Source organism: Ictalurus punctatus, chromosome 17, assembly GCF_001660625.3.
Source record: "Ictalurus punctatus breed USDA103 chromosome 17, Coco_2.0, whole genome shotgun sequence".
Classification (NCBI taxonomy): domain Eukaryota; kingdom Metazoa; phylum Chordata; class Actinopteri; order Siluriformes; family Ictaluridae; genus Ictalurus; species Ictalurus punctatus.
In genome coordinates, this window is record NC_030432.2 from 9,340,603 (window position 1) to 9,365,719 (window position 25,117).

The following is a 25,117-nucleotide window of genomic DNA, read 5'->3' on the forward strand; positions in this document are numbered from 1 at the left end:
TAAAATGCAGATAACTTGTTTTTGTTTGCATAAGTGTCACTGTGCAACAATAAAACACTAACATCAGCTTTGAAAAACTGGAGTGCTTTCCATACTTTATGACCCTGTGAAGTGTATATAGTGTTTTGTGAATTTACAGAAGAGATCATTACATTATCAAAAAATGTGCAGCGTTAATGTATGGTCCTTCAGCGGCTCACAAAAATACTGTGGAATGGGCAGAATTTGAATTCCAAACCTCTGCTCACGGTCACCCAACTCACTAGACAAGCTAGGATAGATCTCCGAGGTCTTCCAAAAGTCTCCATACATAGAGGAAATTACCGTAATTTCCGGACTATAAGCCGCTACTTTTTTCACACGCTTTGAACACTGCGGCTTAAACAATGATGTGGCTAATTTTTGGATTTTTATGGGCTAACGAGCTTCATGCGGCCAAAACATTTAGCCTCATCACATCGGACCAATGAAATTACCAAACAGGTCACAGTGGACCAATGAAACTGTTCGAATTAAATCAAACGCACGCACACTAAATTCTTCAGATCAGTCATTTTGCGCTATATGCACACACCCTCATCATGGAAAACACATGAAGAAATGCATATGATGCAGCTTTCAAGTTAAAGACGATCGATCTGGCTGTTGAATAAGGAAATAGAGCTGCTGTACGTAAGCTTGGCATCAATGAATCGATGGTGAGACGTTGGAGACAGCAGCGTGAAGAACTGACTCAATGGAAAAAGACGACAGAAGCTTTCAGAGGTAAGAAAAGCAGATGGCCCGAGCTTGAAAACGTTCTTGAAGACTTGGTGAACACACAGAGAGCAGACAGCCGAGGTGTTTCCACTGTGCAGATCCGACTGAAAGCCAAAACAATCGCCAATGAAAAGAAGATTGAAGATTGAGATTTTAGAGCTGGACCATCGTTGGTGTCTCAGATTTATGAGACGAAAAGGCCTGTCCATCAGGGCACGGACAACTCTGTGTCAGCAACTCCCTCCCGACTACGACGAATAAGTTAAAAACTTCCGCAAACTCACTCAAACAAGGATAGCCGAGAATTCCATCGGACCAGATGACATCATAAATATTGGATCCTGACAGCGTGGAGCAGTGTCAAAAAATCTACTAACACCAACGTGTTTCGAAAGGCTGGACTGCTGCGTGATGAAGAGGAAAGCACAAGCTCAAGGGCGAATTTGCCTCGAGACGTAAGTGACATTGAGAGCGACAGCGAAAGAGAGACTGAGGAAGTGTGTGACGAAGTGCCGGTAATTCTGAGGCTGTTCAATTCCGACACTGAAGAAGACGACTACTTTAGTGGTTTTAGTGCGCAGGAGGAAGATGAAGATAGTGATCAGTGACTTTTCCTGGTAGGCATCTGTATTTTTTTATTTTTTTTAAACCAGCCGTGTTACAGGCACTGTTCGGAAAAAAGCATTTACAGTACGTATTTAATTAACAGTTAAAAAAATCTTTCTCTGTAAATATCTCATGTTACAACATGGACACCTGCGGCTTATAGACAAGTGCGGCATATATATGTGCAAAAAATGTTTTCTTTTTGTGGGGTTTCCACTGTGGACAGTACCTGGTACCTTTTTTAGTACCACCTCGGTCGAGGTTCAGAGCGAGCCGAGCCGATACTAAATGTGATCCACTAAACGAAGGAGTAGGGATATCGAGCACTATGCAGGGTCTAGAACGCAGTTATTTTACATCCTTAATAGGGTCTGTGTTCAGTGAACAGGAAAGGTGTTTGAAATACGGTATTTGTACATGGCTTTGACAATACAACATTATTCCTGGGTCAAGGCAAGTGGAAGATGGCACACATGATGATGGCACACATGATGAGGCGACACTAAACTGCAGTGGAAATGCAAGCTCAGAAAAGTAAGGCGAGCCAAATCGAGCTGTACAGTGCAGTGGAAAAGTTACTCGTGCATTTGCAAACAAATGGCAATCGTGTAGAGGATGTTTTGTAAATAAAGTTTACATTTTGTTAATAAGTATTAATTTCCCCTATCCATGGAGACTTCTGGGACCCCCTGAACTATAGCAACAGCAGTAGAATACTTTCAAACTTCTTATGCAGTTCTACCTTTAACTTGGTTTTGCAAGCCTGCTTAAACCGGTATCATTATAATTCAAACATTAGATGTGGCAAAAATCCTTTACAATTACGAGTTTAATACCAATGCATGAAAAAACCCTTACTTTAGTCTTCTGGTGCTGGCGGCCACAGACATGACAGAAGCGACATCGGCGGCAGCACCAGTTTTCCCACTCCTCATTTAGGGGACGTTCGGTCTCCCCCAAGCAAAAGATATGGAAAGGCTCACAGCACACCTGGCAGAACACAAACTGTGGAAAGGCCACACAAACAGTAAGAGAACACTGTTGTATAATTCAGGATCTAAAAAGAGAGGACAGGGTTTGCAGACCTAGGCTGTAACCTAATCTTGCAAAACAGTGGTGTATTTCTTCACCCATCATCTAAACCAAGGCATATACAGCGCTACATTCTGACCGAGACGACCTTACCTCCACGTTGCCACTGCTGGCACAGAGAAAGCAGACTACTTGTGGGGTGATTGGCACAGAGGTGAGAATGCTGAGCCCACCCATTTCCCACACCTTCTCAATGTCAAAGTCCTCCTTGAAATCCACTCTAATTCGATGCACTCCGTCGGAGGGTGCTTTCTGCTTGGCAGTGCCCCCAATCGAGGGAGTGCTCAGGAAGTTTAAAGTACTGCGGTCAGGTGGTTTGGTGACCATCTGTTTCTCCTGTAAACAACAATTCAGGTGGGTGGTCAAAGTCTGAGCCAAGTGGTGTGTAAAATGAAAAACAAACCAAAACAACAAAATAAAAATGACTTGGCAAGAAGCTCTCACCTTCTCCTTTGGTTTTGACTTTGGAGGAGTACCACAATGAACAGCCTGCTTTTTTATTTGCTTTGCTTCTGAAGCTGAAAACAAAATAAGATATATGTGTATTCAAATACAACACACAAAAAGCATGAAGAGAATGATTAGGTTTATCATTAACAGTTCCTACCATAGGATGCAACAGATGAAGGCTGAGTATGCTGCTGGGGCTTCTTTTTGGGTTCATTAGATGGTGACTTTGTGGGCCCTTCCTTTTTTGCTGGAGTCTGGGTTTGTGGCTGCATGATCTCTTGAAATGGTTCTGGTGGTTGGCTAGATGCAGTGGTGTGTGGGGACCTGGATAAAGGGCTGGAAAGCTTTCGGTCCTTCTTATAGGCAGAACTCGGAATAAAGGGTGGTCTTGGGTCCTCTGGGCTGGGAAGTAAAGGGGGATCACTGTTTGGGGAAGAAGAGATGGGTGATGGGGGGGAAGGTGGCTGTTTTTGTTTGTCCTCTTCCTGTATTGGGGGTGGAGTGTCACTTTTCTTCACTGGAGGGTCATCCTTTGAAGGAGCTGGGGTTGGTTTGAGACTTACTTCTGGACTCTGAGATTTGACAGAGTGATGGGATTCCTTTTTTTCTGGCACTTTGTTTTTCTTCTTATCTTTTTTACCTAAAAAAAGAGAAAGTAATATGCAATTGGCAAAATAATGGCAATGTTCCTTGAACTCTGCAGTCTTGAAGAGGGAGTGGTACACTGACCTTTTGCTTGCTTCTGAAGAAACATTTTTGATGGCATCCACTGCAAGTTCTGGCACTTTCGTTCCCTGTGAGAATGAACAGATACACTTCTGTTTTAAATACATCTGAAGCACTCAAGCCATGCACGGTCAAATAAAAAGGTCATTAAAAAAAATAAAACCCTGCAATATTGCATACTGATAAGTCCAATAATGCTTTTATTTAATGTCTACAAAAATAAAATAGCTAAAAACGACTCAACACTGTACATCTTTAAGGATTTCATATCAAAATTATAAAATCTAATCAGCTGCGTTTAATACTGATGATAGCCACAAAATGTCAGAAAAGAAACATTATTTGTGATACTGATATTTACATTGTGCAATAAATACTTATCGATTTCAGTCTAACATTTGCAAAACTGTCAAGAAATGACATAAAATACTTTTTTTTTTCTTTTTTCTTCAGATTTCAAGCCCATACTTACTTGCAGCATTGTTTTTTAATGTTGCGTCCCCCAAACTTAGGCTTATCCAGACAGTTGGCGCAATGCCCACAGTCTTCTGGGACTTGACAACCAGAACACTGCCCACAACGCCTTGAGCGCCGACCCTTTCTGGGGGTGGCTTCCTGGACAGTTTTGTGTCTTGTTACTGGTTTTAGGGGAGGGGAAGAAGGCTCTGCCTCTTCTGAACCTGCCACTGAAGACTTATCTGCAAGAGAGTCCGAATTACTTAAATGTAAATATATTAAAATATATTAACACAAATGTCTTAAAAGACAGTGACACTGCTAGAAAATGCTCACCATCATTCCCCATGGAAGACAGGATCTTTTCTCTCTCCTCCCATGGCAAGGCACTAAGGGTGGGCATATCATCTGGGAATACAGCACGATTTCGACCCAATGCTACTGCGGCACGACGGCACACATGCTTGATCCGTGGACCACGAACTGATGCTTCAGAAGAATCACTTTCTTGACCCTATGCAAGCAAACATTTTTACCAACTTAATTTAGTGCTAACTGAATAGAACACTGTTTTTGGGGCTGCTGTGCTGAATGTGTGTGGTGTTAAACCTGCTTTCATAAACACATCATTCTTGAATGTAGCCCCTATTATGGGAAAAACTGTTTATTTAATTAAGACAACACCTGAGTGAACAATTATTGCTTTAAAGGGGAGGGAAGCTAATTCAGTTGTCATTATTTGTGAAATGGCCAGATCATTTACAGGGTTGCCATATTTCAAAACCATAAATTTATCCATGCAGGGTAATAAACACTAGTAGCATTTGTTCTGTTACAAGTACTTCAGACATTTGGTGGGTTTTTAATGTTTGGCCTAGTCTTTTTTTTTTTTTTTGGTTACAAAGGTTGGGGCCTGGGTTGTGGGAAAGGGTAGTTTGAGGGAACTGTCAGATCACACATACACCACCCAAAATTTCCCATACCTAACCAGCGTCACCCAACTGCAACTAAACTGTCCCCCTAAGTCTACTCTGGTTCTTCCCCCAGGTTTATTTCAGGACTGTGAGAAATTTATATACTCCCACCAGCTGGTTTATTAGGAATACCTGTACACTTTCTCATTGGTGCGGTCTATTGTAAAATGTCATATGATCTTTTTCTAATCTTCAACTGCCCAGTTTTGGTGAGCCTGTGCCCACTGTAACCTCAGATTCCTGTTCTTGGATGACCTGAATGGAACCTGATATTGTCTTTGGAGAACGTCAAAGTTCAGCATCTTATGCATTCTGATGTGCTTTTCTGCTCAGCTTAATTCTAAAGTGTGATTATTTGAGTTACCATAGTGTTCCTGTTGATTGGATAACTGAATGAATGAGCAAGTGTCAGGTCTTCCTAACAAAGTGGACAGTGAGAGTAGCTGCCTACTAGTTTGGATTTATTTTGGAGACAATATGACACGACAACATTAACTGAAAAAAAATAAAATCACAGAACAAAATGTTACTAGTAAGCAGGTTAAAAACAATGCAATGTTTCTGGTTAAGAAAAACTTTTTTACAAGACATGATCGCAGTAAAAACCATGACCACCATTTCAATATCTAGCTAATGCCAAATATCTTAGATTTTAATATTTTGTAGCTAGTTGGTGCCAGCGTGTAGGCAGAGTTAATGTGTTCCAAAATAAGGCAAGCAAGCACATTTGAAAATAAGATGAACACCATTCATAAACACCAACCTGCACTTTAGGCTGATCCACTGGTTTCAAGGATTTGCTCTTTTCTATATTAAAGAGCTGAGCTTTAGCCTTTTTCAGGAGGCCTGCCACACGCCGGTCTGTGGCTGGCTGTTTTTCAGCAAGGGCGAGCACGGAACCTAGGGATGGTGTAGAGGGGAGTTTTCTGGAATGAATGGGTGGGACAGGTGCGCTAGATCTCTCTTTGTTCTTCTCTATTTCATCAGCTTCCATACCTTTTTCTGGCAATCTGCCTTTTTTGGACACACGGCCTTTAGATAACAACGCCCTTGCTGGTTGGATTACATTTGTCTCAACTGATGGGATCTCTGCACCAGAGTCAACAGAAACAGATTTCTTTTGCCCAGGAGTCTTCTTCTGGCTGAACGTTTCCTCAACATCCTTGCCATCCACAGCAAAAAGGCTTGCAGTGGAATTAGTAGCGCCATCCGAAGCAAGGCTCTTCCCTCTTCTTTCCCAATCTTTTTTTGCGTCTTTTTTATTTTCCTTTCCACGGTCTCTACTTCTATCTGCCTCTCTATCTTTCTCCTTGGGAAGGCTATCTCGTGATGTTGAGACACTCCTCTCTCTCCCTATTTTTCCAGTACCCCCGCTGGAACCTTGGGGACTGGAAGCAAAACGAGGGAAGAGCTGTGATGAGGAAGAGGCCGAACTTCCACCCCCACCAAGGCCCACATCCACTCTACGAACATCAGAGGGTCTATGACTAATGGAACCAAGAGAACTTGATGAGAATGTATTGAAAGGGGCTTGAGGTAAGGCACTTGGAGCAACTGGACTCACTGCAATCCCAGGTAAGGGGCTGGAATTGCCAGTCACACTCGTAGGAACAGAGCTAGTTAGTGCAGAGAGTTCAGCAGAGCTCTTTCCAGCCTGGGCTCCTGACTGGCTGCTCCTGGTGGTCATGGAGTGCGAGGGTGATCTGGATTGTATGCGGGAATGCCCAAATGTTCTCCTCTTCCTGCGTCGTGGCAGCCTGTTTGATGGTGGTGTGACCTGGAGAGGGGAATGAGAGCTAGGGCTGCTACCCGAGGAAGATGGCAGAGTGACTGACTCAAAAATGCGGGAGTGGGCAGCACTGGGAGTAAAGCGAGGTGCACGGAGCAATGGGCTGCGTTTATGGAGTGGAGGCTCAAAACGAGATGAGGGATGCTGGTGATGATGATGTAGAGGTGAAAACAGCCTAGTACCTGCCCCAGATGAACCACCAGGTGCAGGGAACCCTCCTGGTGCCACTCCCCCTCCTCCAGGTCCAGGAGGCATCAGTCCCACATCTTCAGCTGTGAGTGGTGGAGGGCGGAAGTTATCAAATATAGGCTTGCGAATAAGGCCCTCTTTTGCATACTTGGCAGAAGAAAAGTATTGCTGCTCTATGCGTGTCAATGATGTCCAGCGAAATGTGGGCTCTCTCAGTATGGCACGGCGTTTGTCATGAGAACCAGGGATTATCGGAGGAGTAGGCAAGAAAGGGGCAATGGGATGAGGCATAATCCATGGGGAGTGGGGGTGATGTTCACTAATGGCAGATACACTGGATGAAGCTGACTGAGGAGGCTGAGGTGGAGTAAGAAGAGGAGGTGGTGGTGGAGAAGACGATGAAGAAGCAGTAGAAGAGGCCTGCTGGGACCCTGCCTGAGAAGAAGACATCATAACACCTGTGGCAGGGCTGATGATGGCCCGTTTCCTATTGCTGATCAGATTGCCCCGACCACGTGACACAAAATTGCCTCTCCTAAGGCCTTGACCTCTGCGTCCTCGCCTGTTTGGCTCTATTAACTCCATGTGCTCTGTCTCAGGCTCAGAAGGTGGGGACAGTGGATGTGGGGAATGGTGCAGACTGGCCTCCCTCTCTCCCTGAGAGGAAGGGGAATGGTCAGGCTCCTCTGAGAGCACCTGGGTGCCATCTGAAATCTGCGAGTCACAAGAGGAGTCGTCCAGACTTGGGCTGCTGGAGCGTGAAGACTCTCCTGAGGAGAGTTGGAAGGAATGTTGCGACACTGCACTGGAGCCACAAGATGCTGCACTACTACTGAATCGTCCATTGCTGTTGCAGCTATTGTTACTGAGGAGACTTCCTGTTGCAACAGCAGCAGTGGGGGCAGGGGGCGGAGGAGGAGGGAAGGTATCGACAGGCGGTCCTGCCCCAGCAATGGCCACAGTTCCAGTTGTACTTGGAGCCGTGGAAACAAGTGTGGAGGATGTTGTTGAGGGATGAGTGACTGGAGGTGGCACAGTAGAGTCCAAGCGTGCAATTTTCATGTGTGGAGGAGGGGCACCAAACTCATCTTCAATGAAGCGCTTAGGGGTCTTAATAATCCGCAAGGACACTGTACTCACCACAGGCATTATGAACTGCCGAATGTTTTTGAGCTGTGTTCTTGTTCTCCTCCTAATACCAGATTCAATAGCTGCCGCTCCCTGAGTACCCACTGCCTCCAGTTTCTTTTTGCGTGCCCCTTTCTTAGCCCGCTGCAGTAACTGCTTTGCAATAGTGGCATCAGTGCGTTTGGAAGGTGGGACCGTGCGCACAGGCTTGATATGGCGAGGACTCTGCCGTAAACCTAAACGACTTCCGAGTTTAGAAGGTGTGGTTGGATTGACGATGGATTCGGAACCTGGGGAATCTGGGGTAGTGCGTTCATCAGCAGAATGAGAGGCCCTGAGCTTGAGATGCTGTGTAGAGTGGGGATCCATATCCTCTTCTAGGCGAACACTGAAGGTCTTATGTTTGGCAGTGCCAGACTCAGGGGGGGACAACTCCAGGGCCAATGAAGCAGCAGCAATCTCAGCTTTGAGGCGCTCAGCAGAAGGAGGTCTGCCACGCCTCCGTCTTGGCACAAAGGGAACTGGAACACCCTTTAAAAGTCCAGACTTAAGGGGCTTCACTTTGACATCCCGCATCCGCTTCAGTTTGGTCACCTTTGAATCACGGCCCACTTTTGTTAACTTGTCCTCAGATTCTTGCTGCTGCACAGATCCAAGGGGAGTTCTCTTTGCAGCCTTTCTCTCTTTGTTATCTTCCACAATGTCCTTGCGAAGTGCTGGACTACTGTTGTGCTCCAGTCCAGCATCCCTGCTGTCACTAGGTAACGCTTGGCCACTTTGCAGCCAGGTTTTCTGGTTACCAGAAGCAGGAGGACGGCCTCTTCTTTTTTCCCCAGAGCCAGGGGGTCTACCTGGTGGCCGCTTTACCTTATCTGTGACTGGAGTTGTGACGGCAGACAGAGGATGAGGTTCAACACGTGTAGCCAATTTCTGCACAGTCGAAGATCTTGGGGGGCGGCCTCTTGGCTTCTTCTCATGTGACAATTTAGCTAGCAAACAAAGTATAACATTTAGAAACTGATATACATTTCTTACTGGAGTTGAAGGCCTTTGTGGCAAACTATATGATTATTACAAGCTATGAAGATCACAAACTAACACATTTCAACTTGCACTTTTATCCTTTGATTAAATTCATTCAATTTTCCATTTTCAAAACACTGAAAAAAAAAAACTTTGCATCAAGAATTAAATAAAAGTGTATTAAATATGGCTTTACTAAATGATGGCTAAAATGGTAATTATGTTAAATGGCAAAACATGTTCAAGATACTTCACCTGTTGAGGTCCATCCAGGACTATGTACTCTTCCATTTTCAATGACCATATCAAAACCTTCAAATGAATCTTCCTATAAAAATAAACATGAACATGCAATCAGCTGAATTCAACATGTAATATAAAATACACATATGATCAATTCAGCCCAAGGTCTCAGAAAAGAGCTGCACTGTGCATTATTCAATCTGAAACCTATTTAACAGCAATGTAAAAACCCATCATGGCTTCATGAAATAGTTCAGTGCGTAAAAGTTGGTATGCTAAAGAATCCCAAAAGTTCTGAAAATCCTGAAAGTTTATTTTTTTAAAAAACAACGGATCGACAAATGTAATATACATGCAAGTAAATAAAATTCCAAGGTGTACTTACTGAAGTCACCCAGTTTCAGTGGCTGAATCGCAATAAAGTTCTACAGTACCATTGTTATAACATGTTAATATGTTATGTAGTGAGTATACGTAGTTAATAGGAAGCCATCAGGGATTTTTTTTATGTATTGGGGAACCTCCAAAAAAACAAAAACTAAGTTTTATATATATATATATATATATATATATATATATATATATATATATATATATATATATATATATATATATATATATGACAGAGAGAGAGAGATTAAATTAACTAATTAAGCTGTAAGTGACCATTTTCACCCTCGCTGGTTCATACAGCGGTTGACAAATCCCTACTTTAGCAACCAGAATGAATAGGGCTAACCATTTTGTTTTACATAAATTCATGAAGAACAAAGAGGTTCAGTAAGATGCTGAAAAACCAAAGACTTTTTCAAATAACAAATAAAAAAAATTTAAAAAATCCTACTCATTGACAACATGAATGTTTAAACACTGGCCGCTGGTTCATGCATACATGCAAACATACATACACACGTGTGTGTAGTATGACGCAGTTTGCTTTGGCATGTGATATTTTTCCTGAATCCCACCACATGTTGCAGTGCACACAGCAACTGTAGACAGGATCAGGTCATCAGTAGGAAAAATTTGTACTAGTCAAGATTCATTAGCTTGCACAGATGACAGGCAACATTTTCAGAACCACAAAAAGGATGTGGAAGGGATGTGGAAATCTGAGCAATATACATAGGAATGAAGCTCAAAGATGTCGTATAACGTCACTTATTTCCAGGCAACAAAAACATGTGACTGGACAGCACACAGAATTTCTTATTTGTCCACCCCATTTATGTAAATGCACAGTGTAGGATTTTTTAAAAAAAAAATAATACTTAAACATATGCTTACTTGGTTGTTATTCTAATTTTGTTCTATGCTGTGTATTTTAACCACATACACAGGAAAATGCTGTGCTCTTATAATTAAATGGGTGCTTTTGTAAGAAATATATTATATATCACACACACAGTATCTAATGCATCAAGTGATAACAAAAAAACAACTACATCCATTTTAATATTGCTCAATATGCAGCTTCACATACACATTTAAAAATATCAACTGCTGTGTTAACGTGCTTGTAGTATTTCGGATGCCTGCTACAAGAGACAGGTTGATCTACAGTAGGTCCACACTTATCCTACAGGGTAAGCTGTACAAACAAGGTGAGTGCATCTTACAGTGCTACAGGCCTACATACTATTTTGCAGCCAACCTCTCACTCACCTCAAGGGAGCCTAGGAGGAACACTTATTACAAAAGCCATATATAGTTCTTCTGATCTAATTCTGTCACAACATTTTAGGTAGGTCATAATTCCCTTTATTTTTGGACTCACTGTGCCTGTTCCACTCAAGTCCATGTGTATGTACGTTTCTCGGTATGTTGTAAATAAATGAGCAAAATATGAGAAAATTTCATCAAATTGCATTCCATTATTTTGTTCACTGTTTTTATTAAACCAAAATGGCAAACATGTACAGTTACTTCGTTTGATTGATGTTTACAGCACATGCGAGCTAAAGCTACATAAAAGCTGCACTGTGTCATTGATTGTAACCTACATGTAAAGCTTTCATTGACCGCCTAAATGTTTAATAAAGAAATGGCACCCAACAGCTTAACACTCATAGTGCAGGAGCCTTTTCTGCTCCAGAGACACCAAATCTGCTAGAAGTCTCTAGACAAGAATGCAATCACAACTTATCAGTGGTTGGCTGACCACCAGTAATCTGTTCAATTGAGACACACTTTAATATTAGGTGTAAACGGGGCTGGAGGTTTACTACACATAAACAAAACAAAATAAAGCTGAGGTATAGTGTCTGGGAAAGGCTGAAAATACCACAAGCATCAGCAGTTTCTGGGTTAGAAATATGGCAGTGGAAAATGTAAACAAACCTTTGGCAAGCAGAAATTTCACTAACTGTATCCGTCATCATCATCATCATCATCATCACCACCATCACCACCACCACCATTTTCTTTGGCTCAATTTGCACCTTGCATCTTACTACCCGCAAACCATAATATACAACCCCAATCTTTCAGGCAGTCTTGGACTGTTTGCACTTGTAAAAGAAGTAATGGGAACTATTTGGTACAACAGAGTACTGGAAGGTGTAGGTAAAAAACTATGCCTCTTTTCCATACTTTATAAATAATCAAAGTTGATTTAAAAACTTAGCAAAAAAAAAAAAAAAAAAAAAAAAAGCAAAAGCTGAGAATCTAGGCAACCAACTTCTGAGACTGGCTGGCTCCTTGAGGTAAGGAGAGAGAGAGGCAAAGAGAGAACATGTAAATGCATCTTTTGAGAAGTTTGTGGATGCCTGACCATTACACCCATATGTGGTTCTTCCCAAAACTGTTGCCACAAAGTTGGAAGCACAGAGTTGTATAGCATGTCTCTGAATGCCGTAGCATTACAATTTCCATTCACTGGAACTAAAGGGCCCAAACCTGTTCCAGCACGACAATGCCCTGTACACAAAATGAGATCCGTGAAGACGTGGTTTGCCAAGGTTGGAGTGAAGACCTAAATTGGCCTGCACAAACCTCTGACCTCAACACAAGGGAACAACTTGGATATGAACTGGAATGCCAACTTCAGACCAAGTCTCCTCACCCAACATCAGTGCACAACCTCTTATCTATTAATGCCCATGGTTTTGGAATGGGATTAAATACTAGTTCAATAATACGGTGTTCACATACATTTGGCCACATAAAGTATGTCACAGAGGACACCGTCTGGCTGTACTTGTAGACGAGGACAAGTGCAAGAAACGCCTTAACATCATTGTTGGGAAAATCAGGTAATACACCAAACCTGATTAAACATGGTCAATCAGTTGCAGAGTTTTTGACTGAATGAAGAACAACATTGCTCTGTTGTAGCCGGAGATTCTGAAAAACAAATGTTTTCAGAGTTGGGGCCGGTTTTCCCCCCAACTAATGTGGTCATCCATTGGGAAACCACAGCTTTCACCACAGCAGAAAAGTCAAGGGTGTCAGTTCAGAAGAAGGTCACAGCTCAATAACCAGATTTATTGTTAAAGGGTTATAGCTCTTTTAAACTGTTAAAGCTTTGGGCTAGCTGTAGGTTATATCAGTAGTAGATACAATAACGTGTGCCTTGCTGAGAAAAAAAAAGAGAGTCTTTTTTTGGTATTGGTACTGAACAGTTTGAAATGATAGCCAGCGCCTGAGCGAGACTGATGTGTCCTCACCTGCCTATATGAGCCACACCAGGAGAGGTAAATAGACCAGTAGTTGGGGGAAAATCCCACCGCATATGAACATTAATTAAAAATTATGGCCTTGTTATCTTTTTATTTGAGTATCTTGGATAGCTGTGGCCCTGTAAATATCGATCATTTATAATAGTAGTAGATACTTGTGATGCAACTGGAGCACATGTATAATTACTGCAGTATTAACAAATGCACCTGAGGCCCCATCCACATGTATACAGATGTTTTTGAGAGCATAGTTTTTACTAGGGATGCACCAAATGTTCGGCAACCGAAATTATAAGTGAAAAGGACAAATAAATTTGACCAAACAATGATGTGTTTGATGACGCGCCAAATAGCCTAGCAACCAGAGTGAGATGCGCGAATTCCACGCCTCCACTTCCGGCAGCGCGCTCAGAGTGATGAGGGGGCGTGCGCATGTACGAACTACGTGCACAAGTGCATGCTCTTCGGATGTTGACAACCGTGACATTGTTTACTGTAGACACTTGCGTTTGTTTTGTTGCTGTTCTGGAGTATTCTGTCACGTCGCGAGACGTAAGGGGGTAGAGTACGGAAGCAGGTAAAGATGTATTTATTTAAGGGAACATAACATTAACAACGTATCTAACTATACTATATCTACTATAAAACTCCGCGAGGTGTACAGGGATGCGAGCGGTATATATCCCGAATATAATCAGTCGTATATCACCGAATAGAACCATTTTTTGCACTCTTGTCCATGCAATTTTTAATGCACTTTTTTGTTGTAGGCTACAGAGTGTTCAATTCTTTCAGCAGTCAGTTATAGGCCTAACATTGGCTATTCAAGGGGGGCTCAAGGATGACCACATCAAAATATTTTTATTTTACTCATTTATTTATTTAAAGTTATATTGTGCCTTGTTAGTAGCCTATGCCTGCTGGAATGGAAAAAGAAAATGTTCAGTGTTAAATAAATATTTTGAAATTGAAGTTTCTTTGAAAAGTAAGACAAAATAGTAAAAAGCACATGTTGACTATTTAATTTATGCAGTAGTGAAAAAATGGTAAAAAAACGTGTTCGGTATCCGGTCTTCGGCCAAGTTTTTCATTATATTTGGTTTCGGCTTCGGCCAAGAAGTTTCATTTCGGTGCATCCCTAGTTTTTACCCTTGATCATGAATAGGATTGAAAAAGCTCATAGTATGAGCATAGTAGCCCAGTAGGTGGTGTTAATATGTAATAAACTGTTATGTAACTGTCATGCCTCAGAAATAATGTTAGGAACATGAATACTAATGGGGGGGTGGGGGTTGGCAGACACAATGAAATGGCTAAAATGCACTTTTCAACCACAACAATCTGAGTGCAAAATTGACGACATCATTATTTACAAATGGGTTAGCATTCATAAACTATTATCCTGCTTACCTCCTAACTGAAATGTGTTGGTAGAGTTATTGCATTTGAAGAAGGATTGCAGCGTAGTACTGCAACTCTGAGTCACGATGACAGCATGAGCAGGTCTAAATGACACTGCAACTCTGCCTTGCGGGCACACTTTCTCACTCTCTCTCAGGACACCCAGTACATGTCACACATTGCAAGATGTAAACAACACTCAGTGAGAGGAGAAGGAGGAGGAAGGATGATGTGCACATCACCGATTCAAACAGCAGCCACAGCTGCTGAGATAAAGAAGCTTTGAACGTACATGAGAAGCTAATCTAAACAACACCGCCCGCACACGCCAACTTCCTGACTCTTCACTTCAGGCTGAGCTGCTGAATCTGTGCCCACGTGCTGAAACAGACAACCAGCTTGGAGATATTGGACACAAAGTGTCACACAGCATGGCTAACATGCAGACACCTGCTCCAAGTGTAAGGGAAGGGACACTCTAGCAAATGGGTCAGCATGAACTCTAAACAATGATTTTGCTATTCTTTTCTTCATCTTTCCTGCCCCGCCCACCCACCTACCAGCATGCACATGAATTAACCCCCCCCCAAAAAATTGAAAAAAAAAATCCTTGCAATTGTGTGTTTATTCAGGTTGCCTTTATGTTGCATTTCATTTAAAGATCTAAAACTCTTTAGTTTGAGACGTACACAAAAACGGAACAAATGAGGCAAATTTATATAATTATAATACTTTATATAATACTGTATATTCGCACAGTGCCATATGTATATATACCCTCCGGATTTCCTTGGTTTTTGCATTTGTTTAAATGGTTTCAGATCTTCATACAAAAATGCTATATAAGTCGAGGAAAAACAAGAGTTTTTGAAAGATTAACTAATTTATTGACTTTAAGAAATTGATTTGGCAACTCCTAGATCACTCGCGAAAACATAACTTCCCTTCTAAACTTGTTGAATGCTGCATTCAACTAAAATTTGTAACTCTGAATAGGAATAACCAAAGAAAACACCCCTTCAACTCAGATTTCTACTTGTCTTCTCAAACCCCAAGCTCAGCAAATGACTTCAAATCAACATGCCTGCTCTCAGCATTAGCATGAACGAGTTATGCTCTATAGACAATTATCTGCTTTAGATCAAATCAACACAGACCTATCTGCATTAAATCTATAAGACTGACTATACAGATCACTGTTTTGAGGTCAAGCTAGCTTGATGCTAAAAAAGATGAAGACTTCCATGTTTTTTCCCTCCACTTTATAGTTTGAGGTGGAAATTTGTGTAATTCCAAGTTTCAAGACTTTCCACTTTCAAGGTAGATCAAATGCAGTATTAAAAGCTGGTTCTTCAACCGCTGCAGTAATAACTGCAACCAAATGCTACCAGTAACCGGAGATCAGTCGTTCACATTGCTGTGGGATAATTCTGGCCCAGTCTTCTTTGCAGAATTGCTTTAATTCAGTCACACTGGAGAGCATGAACAGCCTGTTTCAGGTCCTGCCACAGCATCTCAATGGGGTTCAGGGTTCTCAAAGTCAAGGCTATGACTAGGCCACTCCAAAGCCTTAACTTTGTTTCTTTTGAGCCATTCAGAGGTGGACTTGCTCTTGGGTGTCAGATCATTGTCATGCTGCCCAACCCAACTGTGCATCGCAGGCTGATGCCCAGACATTCTCCTTCAGAATTTTCTTGCACAGAACAGAATTCATGGCATCATCAATTAAAGCAAGTCATCCAGGCCCTAAACAATCAAAGCATCCCCACACCATCACATTACAGATCAGACATTTACATAGACCAAGTAAACTGTGCCTTAAAGCAGCTTGGAACTTTCCAGTAAATCATGTCAAGCCTTTGGGCAATTAGCTTCTGACAGGCTATTTGGAGTCAACTGGAGGTGTACCTGTGGATGTATTTTAAGACCTTCCTTCACATGATGGAAGGAAGTATTTGCTTGACATGATGGGGAAAATCAAAAGAACTCAGCCTAGACCTAAAAAAAAAAAAAAAGAACTCCCCAAATCAGTTTTATCCTTGGAAGCAATTTCCAAATGCCTGAAGGTGCTGCATTCATCTGTACAAACAACAGTACACAAGCATAAAAACCATGGGACCACGCAGTCATCATACCACTCAGGTCATTCTGACTCCTAGAGATGAACATAGCTTGGTGCGAAAAGTGCGAAATCAATCAAACTGAAGAACAACAGCAAAGGACCTTGTGAAGGGGGTGGAGGAAATTAGATTGTTTTCTCTGAAACTTGCACTGCCATTTCCAATGAAATTTCCATCAAATGCCAGTGCCAGCTTCACATGGTCCAATAAACAATGAAACATCATTGCCACCTATTTATAATAAAATTTTAGCGATTCTGTTGTCTAGTTGCAGCACTAACCACAATCCATTTGAATCTGCAAATTTCACCTTTCTTTAGTCAATAGTTAATTTTGATTTAAATGACCAATTTTAATTGTAATAGAATAATTGATAGATTAATCAATTAGCCCCCAAAAAAGTACTTGACAAATTATAAAATAATTGTTTATTACAGCCCTACTGATCTAGTCTAATTTAACAGAAATATCTTTCAAAAGTTTTAAAATTAAAAAATAGGTGACGCTACTATGTGTATTACTCCACAATCAGCCTTTGAATCAAGAAAAATAACCATTATTCTAAGTAAATAAGTTCAAAACAACATTTTGCTATAAATACACAGCCATGTGTAAAAAAATAAGTGCACCCCATGGAAATTGTTGGCTTTTTTGGACATTTTAAAAACATTTTAGCAGCTTTGAAACAGTGCATATTAATGAAGTTGATGTACTTGAACAAAACCACAAGGAAAATAGCTTTTTAAATCAGAAACAGCAATAGATGTAATAGATGGCTAGGCCATTCCATAACCCTCCATTTCTTCTTTTTGAGCCATTCTTTGGTGGATTTGCTAGTGTGCTTAGAATCATCCTATCCTGTTGAAAAGTCCACTTTCGGTTCAACTTAGGGTTAGGGTTTCGGTTTCAGACAGGTGGCCTCATATTATCTTCAAGCACTCTTTTGATATGATGCAGAATTCATAGTTGAATCAATGAATGCAAACTGTCCAGTCCCTGAGGCAGCGAAGCAACCCCAAACCATAACATATCCACCACCGAGCTTCACAGATGGTATGAGGTGCTTGTCCTCTTTGGGCTGTGCCAAACATGTCTGCTGTTTACTGTGGCGAAACAACTCTTTGATTCATCTGTCCAAAACACATTTTTCCAAAAGGCCTGGTCTTTGCACATATGCTGATTGTTAAAGGCTTTTTCCTGGCATACCTACCATGCAGGTCAAATGTGAGCAACCTCTTTCTGAATGTAGAAGCATGCACTTTAACACAAACAAAGTTGTATTAGCAGATTCTGTGATGAAAATCTGGGGTTCTTTGAGACTTATTTTTGCATCAGACAGTCTGCTCTTGGGCTGAATTTGAAATCTGGACCACTTGTGATTATTTTCCCTACAGTGGAATGATGTATTTCAAATAATTTGGAGGTCTTTTTAAATCAGACTCAATCATCCACAGCCTTTTTCTGAAGGCCTTACAGAACTCTTTAGATCCTGGCATGATGACACCACACACCTCAATAACAAAAGGAACACCAGACACTAGATATGAGAGGGGTATAAAATAAGACAGCTTCCACCTGCACTCCCTAAGCAGCTTCTAGTCACTGGCACCCAATCTTAAAACACCTGATTCTAATTTTATAGATTTGAAAGTGTACTTTTTCCATGTGACTGAGCTGTTTTTCATTCATTTAAATTGTAAAAATTACTACAAAATGTCAACTTTATGTGTCATTTGATGACACATTTGTTTGATGATGTCATATGTTTCACCTTTATTAATAAGCACTGTTTCAAAGAGGATCAAATGTCTGCTTGTCCAAAAAAATAAAAATAAGAAAATGTCCATGGGGTGTACTTATGTACTTATTTTTTCACATGACTGTACAACTGCATGAGCTTCTCTGTGCTTTGACTAAAGCCAATTATATATAAGATTTTGTAAAGGTCGAATTATTATTTTGTGCACTGATGCAAAACTGTACAAACTAGAATTGAGATTCATCAAAGAACCCCCCCCACATAAAAACTTTTAGGTTATGAAAATCTAACGCATCTAATGCAACCCCAACCTGACAGTTCTACTCTAAACATGCTTAAATTGAGCAAGATGCTCCCCATTCATACATGTAACTTTTGGGCCATCTGTCAGCTTTAGGTAACAAAAGGTTAACAAGCAGGCTATTTGTTTACACAGGGTCGTGACGTATCCCGTCCTGAGCAGATGGTCACAAACCCAGGAAAGTTCAACATGGCAGTTAACTAAGAACAAGGCATAAAATGGGAAGCACACGGAAGCTGCACTCCTGAAAATAGGGCATAATTATACTTCTCTGTGTGACCAATGATACTAAATGTATAAAAACCCCTATAAATCACTGCACAAGCCTACAGCAAATTACATAACTGAGTTTTAACTGGATATCTGACAGAATATATAGAACCTACAGATAAATGGCAACTATTTTCCCAAAGGATTCAGAGTTTTGGCAAATGCATTTGGATCAGATTCTCCTCATAAAACCTTGACAAAGAAATCAAACAGAGCCCCCCCCCAAGATTCTAATTTATACATCTTACTACTAGTGTAAATAAACATGATAGATAATTAGGAAGCATGAGCACTATAAGGTTTAATAACAAGACAAATTACTGCTAGGAAGATAAAACTGCTAAAGGAAAGAGCACAACAGAGAGTAAGTAACTTTCACCACCCCCAACCTTAAACTATAAAGAAGGGGAATTCCTGACGACTTTAATTTGTCATCTTATACTTTCAAAAGACTGCAAAAGCACCTGGAGAAAATTCCCTTTGCATTATGCAACTGAAATGCATGCATTCTGCTTCTCATTGCCCCTTTACCACAGTCTGCACACCTAACACCCAAATAAGTGGAAAGATGTGGCCTTAAGCTAGAGACTTGATTTAAAACACACACACAAACACACTTTTTCCAAAGCCATGCCACATGCTAGGTGTAACGTGGGACATAAAATTTAAAGACAAGTGCACTACACAGTCAAATGGCTGACCCCCACCCAACCTCCCTGGGGGAGGAGGAGGGCTTGCTCTTCACCCTTTGATATCCACGCCTGTGCTCTTTCAGCCGCTTGCGTTTCTTAAAGGCTGGAATAAAAGCAGACACAAAGCTTCCTGCTATGATCCACACGCTGTCTGGGGGGGGGGGGGGGGGGGGGGGGGGGGGGCAGATCCTCTCCACATAAATAGGCCAAACACCTGCTGGACCTTTTCCTTCTGCATAAAGCTACACCATCCGTTTGAAACCAGTGGAGCAAAGCATTCATTTGTTGCATCTATTCAAGACAACTTTTGTACAAGGCCGTGATAGTGATCTACATTCTACTTTGGGAAGCCATGCTTGGTCTGGATACTAAGAGGCAAGCCAAAAGTGGGCTCTTTTATTTATAAAATAAAATAAAATAAAATAAATAAATAATAGTAGTAGAATAAAATAAAAGTCACATTTTAAAGCTAGTTTTGTGCTCACAAGAAACTATTGCCTTAGAGTATGTGACTGGAGCTGTGTTATAAACTTGTTACTATGTGTCAAGTCATATTGACTTAATACAACAAGGCATTTGAATTGACATGGATGACTGAAAAGCTTGACTCTACAATATACAATAAATTCTCTTTTGTAGGATTTCCCCATCAAGACCCGTTAAAGCCCATCACAGAAATTGGTGACTTTTGTAATTTAACCATTTTAAAGAGAAGCAGCCATCCAAGAGAAGTAAGATCACATTCTGACAGTTTAGGCATAGTGTCACTCTTCTGTTTATGAAATATTCAACTGTTTTCCCAATAAGATCCAGCACACACAGGAAACAGAATTTGAATTTGGGACTTTGCGTCCTTCTGTTTATGCTGGCCTCAAGCTGCTGTGTGCGCTCAGCAGGCCGTGATGATCCTGAACAATCCTGGCCAGGCGCAACATCCCCCTCTGAATGAAACCACAACACTGTGGAAGCAAACTTCCATAAGCTGTAAGTTCCATTGGGATCTCCTATTCTTATTTTACTCGTGTGCAGTTTCAGGGTCGGGCCGGAGCAGATGGAGATGCTTGGGGATCCCAAATTGTCAAAGCTGCAGAAAAGCAGGATAAAAAGTAGTCTGCTGGTTTCCAGAGAGTTGTTTTCTTTTTACAACAAGAACTTCCTCAGTACTACTGTTTAAAATAATAATAATAATAATAATAATAATAATAATAATAATAACAACAACAACAATTCGGGGAGTACGCTTATATGAAACTTGGGAATTTATGTTTTGAAACATAAGACATGTTCACTATTCACTTGGTTAAAATCCTGAAGGACACTGTTGCTAGGCAACTGGGTAATTATTGATGTTGCACACATGCTAGCTAAGGATAGACAATATAAATAGCTAGCACAACTTTTACGCGAACAATGCAAAGAATGACTGGAAATTAAACAAAAATGTCCAGAATGTCAAGCCCCAGACACTATATTCTCACTTATGTTTACCTTACAGTAACTTACAGTTTACTGTAAGTTAGCCAGTAGGCTAAAGGCATGCCATGTAAGATAATGATAGTGCAGGAGCACACAGGAGTGTGTTCATGTAAAAACAATTCATCCTGCCATTTTCTATTTCTGGCCATACACAGGCACAAATCCTGGCATTATCATTAGAGATGTTCCTAGGTATCTCAGCAGCTTTTTTAGCATCAACAAAAAGACGAAAATCCATAAAACAATTTATTCATCTATATTTGCATCACAGCACTGTTGAATTTGTGAATCTGACTGGTCAGAAATTGATGATTAATGTTCTATAATAAAAGCTTGGACAATAGAGCTTCTAATACATTATCATTTACTAATGGTGCTTTTCCACCGCACGGTACGGCTCGCCTCGCTTTTTGGGGGGGTTTCTACCGTGGACAGTACCTGGTACTTTTTTAGTACCACCTCGTTCGAGGTTCCAAGCGAGCCGATACTAAATGATGAGCCGCACACTGAGGGAGTAGGGATTCTCCTTAACGAGTGATTCTTTATTGTGCCTGAATAAATGTGTCATCTAAGACATACTCTGCGTACGGTAATATTCTATTAATTTAAAATTATGCATCATTTATCTCATTACAGATAAAATTTCAACAAAGGATTCTGTCTTAGATTTTTACATCTCGCTTGTTACCGATTTCCAAACAGGCATTTATCGAAGTCACTTCTGTCGCATCTGAACCTAACAGTTATATCGAGCACTATGTAGGGTCTAAAACGCAGTTATTTTACATGAGAGTGTGTGAGAGAAAGAGAGAGTGAGAGAGAGATGAGAGCATGTGAGAGAGAGAAAGAGTAAGAGAGCAAGAAAGAGAGAGTGGGAGTAAAAGAAAGAGAGGAGAGTGAGAGAGAGTGAGAGAGAAGAGAGAGAGTGTGAGATTGAGTGAACGTAAGAGTGAGTGTGTGAGAGAAAAAGAGTGTAAGAGAGTGAGAGAGTGTGACTGTGTGAGAGTGTGTCAGAAAGAAAGTAAGAGCAAGAGAGAGAGAGAGAGAGCAAGAAAGAGAGAAAGAGTGTGAATGAGTGTGTGAGAGAAAAAGAGTAAGAGAGCAAGAAAGAGAGTGTGAGAGAGCGAGTGGGAGAAAAGAGAAAGAGAGAAATGAGAAAGAGTGTGAGAGTGTGCGTGAGACAGATAGTGTGTGAGAGAGAGAGTATGTGAATGAGAGTGTGTGAGACTGTGTGTGAGAGTCAGAGAGAAGAGAGTTTGTGTGTGTGAGAGAGAGAAGAGAGTTTGTGTATATGTGAGAGAGAGAAGAGAGTGTGTGTGTGAGAGAGAAGAGTGAGTGTGTGTGTGTGTGTGTGTGTGTGTGTATGTGTGTGTGTGAGTGAGAGATCGAGAGAGTGTGAGAGAGAGAAGAGAGAGAGGATGGTGAGGATACGTCTGTTAGCTGCCATTATGTATGTATGTATCTGTAAATGGTTAAAAAAAAAAAAAAAAACACACACACACACACACAGAATGTGTCACTCATTAATAATTTTTAAGCAGTATCAAGCTGCTGTGGTTTAAGAGGAATAAATGTCACGTTATTATAAACTGTGGGTTGGAGAAGTAACTCTGCTTCAAGTTCACCGTGCATCACTGATTTATTTTCCTGTAACTGCATGCACCCAGGTGTTTTACTGCTTATTTATTATTCCTGCCTGTTTTAGACAGCAAGCTCGGCATGCTTTAAGCAAACCCCTGCATTAAAAAGAAAACATTTGGAGCCATTTGGGTATAAAAAGTACAGAGAGAGAAGCAGACTGGTGCTGCTTGTTTCTGAGTGATGTACAGCATGCACTGCCCCTCAGCCGCTCTGAGTGATGTACAGCGTGCACTGCCCCTCAGCCGCTCTGAGTGATGTACAGAGTGCACTGCCCCTCAGCCGCTCTGAGTGATGTACAGCGTGCACTGCCCCTCAGCCGCTCTGAGTGATGTACAGAGTGCACTGCCCCTCAGCCGCTCTGAGTGATGTACAGTGTGCACTGCCCCTCAGCACCGCGGAGGAAGATGGAGCTGCTTCCTAACAGTACACACCCCCCACACGCACCGAGCAGAGGCACGCTGCTACTGAGCCTTCCGCTGCTCACATAACTGCGTTTCTCACTGCATTATTACTCTAATAGTTCATCTTAAGCGCCTCATAAGTCGGCACAGCTCCACTTCCCACATCCCCGCCGATATAACTGCCGATTTCATATCTCTCCGAATTCATATTGTTACTACGCAATATGTGCTACGGGGAGAGAGAGAGAGAGAAAAAAAAACATGTCCACCTCCCATTTTCCTGCGCATCATCAGCACGAGCTAACAGGCTAACGTTAGCATAAACAGTTTTTTTTTTTTTTTTTTTAAATAAAGAGAAAGATTTGAAGCAAAATACAAACAAATCTTGTTATGCAGTGGAAGCGGTGTTTAAATGTATGAGTAAACGACTCCAATGAATTCGGTTGTGTTTGTACTTGCTACCAACCTGCTAACTGAGAAACCAGTAGAAAAATAATGGCAGCTGTGTAGCTAGTTAGCATCCTCGCGCTGCTATGTGCAGGGCCCCGGATGAGCCCTTAATAACTAGCTAGTTACTTTGCTAATAACTAACTACATGTTTGCTCAGAGAAAGAGGGCAAGTGACGTCCAGAAATCCCCCCTCTTTCTCTCTGTTACTCTCTCTCCATCTCAGTTCAGCTCAGTGCTAAAGTGAAATAAACGGAATAAACCATAAACACTGGCAGGTTTCAGAGAAGAAGCTGACAGGGACGCATACAAATATATATCATTCACAGCGTGGTTTATTTATTCACAATAAAAATACACATATCGTTTATTAATATCATAAACCCTGCACTGCTGGGTTAGGTTTGTCTGTAATTTCTGTATTTTAACCCAAGCTCAGTCACTCAGAGTTCGTAAACTGAGCCCAGAGTACTAAACTAACCACTTAGCGAATATGAAAAAACAAAACAAACAAAACCCTAAACATAGAATATAGCTAGATAAAATTTCCAAGTCTTCTGTGAGATTTTGTGCCCGGTTGATATTTGATAAGCAGTGCTGGTTTGACTGTGGCAGGGTGTTTGTGTGACAGGGTGTTTGTTAGCCTACTCGCCCTCTTGCTAGCTCGTTAGTTATCTTTCTCACGCAGCGTTACATTTAGTTGTATATAAAGTCCGTTACGCGCTTTAAGCAGTTACACACGTTTAATTCACCAATTGGTTTGTATTAAAACTTAGCAAACATAGCTAACAACGCTGGACATTCAGCTAGCAAATAACTAACTATGGCTAGATCTCAAAGTCTATTCTGTCAAAACATTGAGGATGTGCTCCACGGGCCAGTTCCCCTCGGTGTACGTTAATAGCTACACAAACCGCCATTAAATGCACCTGCACATGAAGTGCATTCGCCAACAGACAAAATGAAAGACGGATTTATTTTGTTTACTGTTTGATACGCTGTCAAGCTGTGACTAAGTTAGCAATCAGGCGATTAGCGAGCTAGCTAGGTCAGTTAGAGAGGAAAACAGCACATGGATGGGAGGCATGTGTCTGCTGCGCAGCAAAATAACTGTTAAGGCTGAGTGTGCAGCAGTGACGGGAACTGACAGCTTTAAACTTGTTCTAGCGAGCTCTACTCCAAGGGAAGCCGAAAGAGGACGGACTAACTGGGTAGCGGATGGAAGGTGCCACTTACCTCCGCGCTGCTGGAGCCGCTCGACTCGCCCAAAACATCCCGAAATTTCTGCAGGTTGTTGCCTATCGCAGTGGACACTTGCAGCGCCGCGTCGAACCCGGGCCCGAGTCCGCTCGCGGCCGCATGAGTTCCTGCGCCATTTCGGATGGAAGCCGTGACCCGGATCCGGCCCGCTTTTCTCCCAGTGCCCGAGTTGCTGCTCCCTCCGGGCCGAGCAGGGAACCGCCACCGACAGCTGTGCGCCATTTTAACACTCTG

General features: G+C 41.6%; 1 protein-coding gene across 4 annotated transcripts in view; it reads right to left on the bottom strand.

The window, feature by feature from the left end:
• kmt2a (lysine (K)-specific methyltransferase 2A) overlaps positions 1 to 25,117 on the bottom strand; it is a 45,144-nt gene extending 20,027 nt beyond the window's left edge. For 3 of the 4 annotated variants that reach the window (XM_017490462.3, XM_017490461.3, XM_017490460.3), the window contains exons 1-10: positions 24,860 to 25,117; positions 9,448 to 9,520; positions 5,827 to 9,158; positions 4,426 to 4,603; positions 4,106 to 4,331; positions 3,637 to 3,701; positions 3,065 to 3,547; positions 2,902 to 2,975; positions 2,551 to 2,793; positions 2,224 to 2,370 (exon numbers count right to left, since the gene is read on the bottom strand). In XM_017490462.3, the coding sequence (XP_017345951.1) occupies positions 2,224 to 2,370; positions 2,551 to 2,793; positions 2,902 to 2,975; positions 3,065 to 3,547; positions 3,637 to 3,701; positions 4,106 to 4,331; positions 4,426 to 4,603; positions 5,827 to 9,158; positions 9,448 to 9,520; positions 24,860 to 25,105 (5,067 nt within the window). In that variant the 5' untranslated portion in view covers positions 25,106 to 25,117. The remainder of the gene's footprint in view (positions 1 to 2,223; positions 2,371 to 2,550; positions 2,794 to 2,901; positions 2,976 to 3,064; positions 3,548 to 3,636; positions 3,702 to 4,105; positions 4,332 to 4,425; positions 4,604 to 5,826; positions 9,159 to 9,447; positions 9,521 to 24,859) is intronic. The other variant, XM_017490463.3, reaches the window with a different exon arrangement.